General features: G+C 56.1%; 4 protein-coding genes across 4 annotated transcripts; 3 read left to right on the forward strand and 1 right to left on the reverse strand.

Annotated features, from left to right (window-relative positions):
• GNI_102000 (hypothetical protein) lies at positions 1 to 146 on the forward strand (the record flags this gene model as incomplete). Its single annotated transcript, XM_011132897.1, has 1 exon — positions 1 to 146. A coding segment is annotated over one exon (146 nt), but the record flags the coding sequence as incomplete, so codon positions are not given.
• Positions 147 to 1,002: 856 nt separating this feature from the next.
• Positions 1,003 to 2,109, forward strand: GNI_102010 (hypothetical protein; the record flags this gene model as incomplete). Its single annotated transcript, XM_011132898.1, has 1 exon — positions 1,003 to 2,109. The coding sequence occupies one exon, from the start codon at positions 1,003 to 1,005 to the stop codon at positions 2,107 to 2,109; it is 1,107 nt and encodes a 368-aa protein (XP_011131200.1).
• Positions 2,110 to 2,167: 58 nt separating this feature from the next.
• Positions 2,168 to 3,430, forward strand: GNI_102020 (hypothetical protein; the record flags this gene model as incomplete). Its single annotated transcript, XM_011132899.1, has 1 exon — positions 2,168 to 3,430. One exon carries the CDS (start codon positions 2,168 to 2,170, stop codon positions 3,428 to 3,430), a length of 1,263 nt encoding a protein of 420 aa, XP_011131201.1.
• On the reverse strand, positions 3,427 to 4,090 carry GNI_102030 (hypothetical protein; the record flags this gene model as incomplete). The annotated part of the gene is made up of 2 exons (XM_011132900.1): positions 3,427 to 3,690; positions 3,791 to 4,090. The coding sequence occupies 2 exons, from the start codon at positions 4,088 to 4,090 to the stop codon at positions 3,427 to 3,429; spliced, it is 564 nt and encodes a 187-aa protein (XP_011131202.1).
• Between the last annotated feature and the right edge of the window lie 293 nt (positions 4,091 to 4,383).

Genomic DNA, 4,383 nt, shown 5'->3' on the forward strand with positions numbered 1-4,383 from the left:
AAAACAAACAGAAGGAAATCAAAGCCGTCTGCAACCCCGTCATGATGAAGGCCTACGGTGGCATGTCTGGTATGCCCGGTGGCCCTGGCGGCCCCGGCGGGCCTGGCGCCGCCCCCGGCGGACCCACTGTCGAGGAGGTTGACTAAGCACTCACAGATTTTGACTACAACCCAATTTTAAACTCAGTTACAAAAACTAACTTGGAGCACGAACTTGGGCAACTGGAGAGGATAGGATGGGGTGAACCCATTGTCGAGGAGGCCGAACCCAGTGTCGTACAGGCCGACCAAACACTGACAGGTTTTAACCAGAACTGAACCAACTTGGCGCATCCACTTGGGGCAGGGGATTGGGAGGGTATTGGGAGGAGGGGAGGAGGCTGGGTCTCAAACCACAGGGCCACGGTTGTGGAGAGCGAGGCAGGGGTAAGTATAGATGTGACAGGCGGAGTAAGCACCCAGGGAGAGGCAAAGAATTGAGATACAGGTGGCTAAAAAGATGGCCCCCGACGAGCTACATTCTACGACGGATACCGGGTTGCTAGGGCACGCCTTGGACTGGGGACGCGCATTAATGACCGTGGGACTTATTGCCGTGTTGTTCTTGAGCTGCGTCGGCCGTTGGCTCCAGGAAAATCGTATGAAGCGGAGGGACTCCATAAACTACTTGAGCTCTTCAGGTAGCGAAGGTGATAGTACGTAACGGATCGTTGACACCGACTGGCGTGAGGGTGTGCACTCCCAGCATGAGGGTGAGCGATGAGTGTACCTGAGAGGTAGAGATGAGCGTGGTCGTTAGAACTGGAGCCCAACCCCAGAACCAGAATGCTAGAACCAGGGCTCTAGAACCAGAATACTGGTCCTGTAATTATTCCGGGTAACATCAGTTGGTTATCATGGGACTAACTGCCAGCTTGTCGCTGGTTGTTACGGACCATGGTCGTAGAGACAAAAACGTTCGGTTTTTCTTGAGGGGATGCTAACAAAGCTTAGTATAATTTTAATGACTCAAGCGTTGCAGCCGTTGAGCGGGGTTCAGGGACCCAGCATCTTTGATGGTACATCTCAGACTACGTCGGAGAAGATGACCCGGGCAGTGCCGGGTATCTTTAGCCAGAGTTTGGTGGCCGGTGTGAGTTCAGAGCAGCCTTCTACCTGGTCGGTAGGTTGTCTGACGACTCAGTTTGACGGGTTTGGTCAAGACCGCTCGGTGAACTTCATGTATCCGATGGAAGCCACTACGAGTTTGAGACCTGGTCATGTGACCCAGATTCGGTTTGCCGAGATACCCAATGAGCAGGGACGTTATGCCGGTGCTGGTCGCAGTTACGGGCTCACCAGCGTCGACACCTTTAAGGGTGATGGCTACGACATTAAGGGACTTTTTATCGGCCACCAAGGCAACTTACAGACGCAGTCAAGCTTGGTCGCTGGCAGATGGCTGGAAGGGTTTGAGCCCAGCGACATTGTGGACTGGTTTGTGGAGTGTCAAGAGGAGACGCTGGATATCTACTTGGTTGTTGGCGGCAGGAACTACGGCCACGCATTCACAGTGCCCAACGTCAAGGGATTGGGAAATCTACGCCCTGCGGTCCGGCTCGCGGGCGATCGAGACGCTGCAGGCGCCGCCATCTCCGTCATGATCTGGACCCCTGTACCCATCCAATCCAACGCGGACTACAGGCAGGTACAGGGCCCCAACTGGACCGGTCTCAGCGGCCAGTGGAAAGCAGATAATGGTTTGATCATTAACCTCAACGAGGCCACCACACAGCTCAAGGACCTGAGCAAGCAGGTCGCGTTCTCGTCGGGCCATGGCAACAAGCTCGCCGGCTCCGTCAGGGTAGGGCTTCTCGGCCAAGTCCTCGAGAAGACCGCTATGCGAAGCACTCTCATGCTCACTCACGGCGACGCTCACGAAAAAGAAGAGGAGGCCAAACAACTTTATGCTTCCGCCGTGTCCTTCAAGGTGGACTACGTCTCTGGCGGAGCTAGTCAAGTTGACGAGGACAGACGCCTCATTATCACAGCGGAGGACGGATCAACGAAGACGTTCCAAAGGTACTTCGACATGTCCGACAGGTCCATGTCGGTCAACCCTTGGCAGTAAGCGGAACTCTTGACATTATGCGCTGCAAACAGTGCAGCGCACACGCGTGTGCAGACAGATGCAAAAAAAAATTTTATTGGTGACACTGGCAACAGGTGGGTATGGATTTATTGGAAAAGTGTATACGGCTCCTCCCTTGAACTCTAGGGACTGGAAAGCTGGCAAGGTGCAGCAAGCCGCCGCGGGATCGGCTGCTGCAACAACCAGCGCTCGGCAGGGTATGGCTGTTAGCTCCAACACTCCAGCCAGCGCCGCCCCGCTCACCACCACACCTGTGCCCACGACGTCTAGGCCCACCACTATCCCCCGACCGACCACTGTTCCCCAATCGACGGCCAAGACTCCCGCTGCGCCCTCACAAACCACACCGAGGCCTGCCGCCGCCGCCGCCCCGTCGAAAACTCCCCAGAGGACTGTCACCGCGTCTGTCCCACCAGCCACAACAAACTCCGCTAGCCCGACCACGACCACAACCACAACCACCACCACCACCACCGGCCCGACGACGACGACGACGACGACGACGACGACTACGACTGCCGCTGGTCCCACGACGACGACAACTAGTCCCACCGCGACCACAGCTAGCAGCACGCCCACGCCAACGCCAACGTCCAGTACCCCAGTGACTGGCGCTGAGGTCACCCCTGGAATCTCCAAGGCGACTGGCTCTCCGGCTGAAGCGTCTGGCACCTCGCCTACAACCCCGACGAAATCACCCGCAGAAATAGTGGCCTCTGTGGACTCGCCTGATCAAGCTAGACAAGCTTTGATCAAGTCCGGGAAGCAAAAAGTGAAGGACACCAAGCAGCAGACCATAACGGTCGTGAACAAATCCCCCAGCGCTTTCAGCATGGGGATGAGCATGGCTGCCAGCAGGTCCATGATGCCAACGGCTAGCTATGGAAGCTACGGCATGGGGAACCTGGGGGTACCAGCTGTCGGGCAAGCAGCAGCTGGGAGTACTTCCATTCAAGACCAGGGGGAAATTGTCATGGGGAACACACCTGAACACGAAAGCGAGAATGTAGCGGGCAGCACCAGCAACCAGGCAGGTACCCGAGTAGCCAACCAGGCAAGTACTCCAGTAGTCAACCAGACAGCTATCCCGACAGCCAGCCAGGCAGCAGTAGCACCACACACAACTGTGAAGGACACAACTGTGAAGGGCACAACTGCGGAAGGCACAACTGGCGCAAGTTGTCCGTTGAGAATCCGGCGGAAAATCAGATCGTCAGACACCAAAGGACTGCCTGCTTCTCTCATGGCCGACAACACCAATCACCGACATCTAAGTTCGACTGCGGCAACGGCTGTTTAATCTTCCCAAACGCTGGGACAGACGCCAATATGGTACTCCTCATCGGTCTCGTCGGCGCGGTCCTGGCACTTCTCCGCAGTCCAAACGCAGCTGGGCTCATCCTCAACCTCCTTCCCCCAGGTGTTCTGGTAGCACTCGTGACAGGTACTACGGACCGCGCAGGGCACCTCTGTGATGCTCGTAACCATTTTGCGGGTCGTTTCCGGGCATATCTCAAAGCCATTAAGGCAAAGTCCATCGTCCCAAAGGAGACTCACGTTCTGAACAAGCAAGCCCCGTAGAGGAAAAGCATCGTGGAGGAAGAGCATTGTGGAGAAAGAAGAAAAACATGGTGAAGGAAGAATAAAGCGGTAGGCTTACGTTGTCTGCGTCGGTTTTGTAGCGCAAGCAAAACCCTCTGCAGGCCGTCTTCATGTCGCGGTTGAGGACGCAGGAAGCCGGTCCTGTCACCTTATGGCAGTCGAGTCTTTTGGGAGCGGGCGCTTCGTCGAGGGGACATTGGCCCGCAGCAGGCATGCACTGACTGCTTTCCGGACACCAGAGACAAACCTTCGCTTGGCTGCGGCATACGAATTCCGGCCAGTTGGGACAGCTCGGCATCTCCGGGACAGCTTTGCGGGCCACCGCCACTGCCGAGATCACAGCCTGCACGAGTCTCATCCTTATTTTAATAAATACGAAAGAAAACACGCGACCTTTCTACCTCAGCGATCTCCCCACTTCCCTCCTTGCACAACTTCCCCCACGTGCGCCAAAGGCATCTACCCCAACACCAGAGTTAGATCGCTGGAACACAAGGGGCAGTTGGAGCCTAAAATGTTTTGCAGGCTCCGGACCAACTCGTTCCTGACGCTGTCGTCCTCGGAGATGCTGAACGACTCGTACAGCCGCACCAAGTTGTTGTAGGCACTTAGGAATTGATCTGCGCAATAACCATGAAGACAGCGCAGCGA

The sequence above is a fragment of the Gregarina niphandrodes genome, assembly GCF_000223845.1.
Source record: "Gregarina niphandrodes unplaced genomic scaffold scaffold00021, whole genome shotgun sequence".
Lineage (NCBI taxonomy): Eukaryota > Apicomplexa > Conoidasida > Eugregarinorida > Gregarinidae > Gregarina > Gregarina niphandrodes.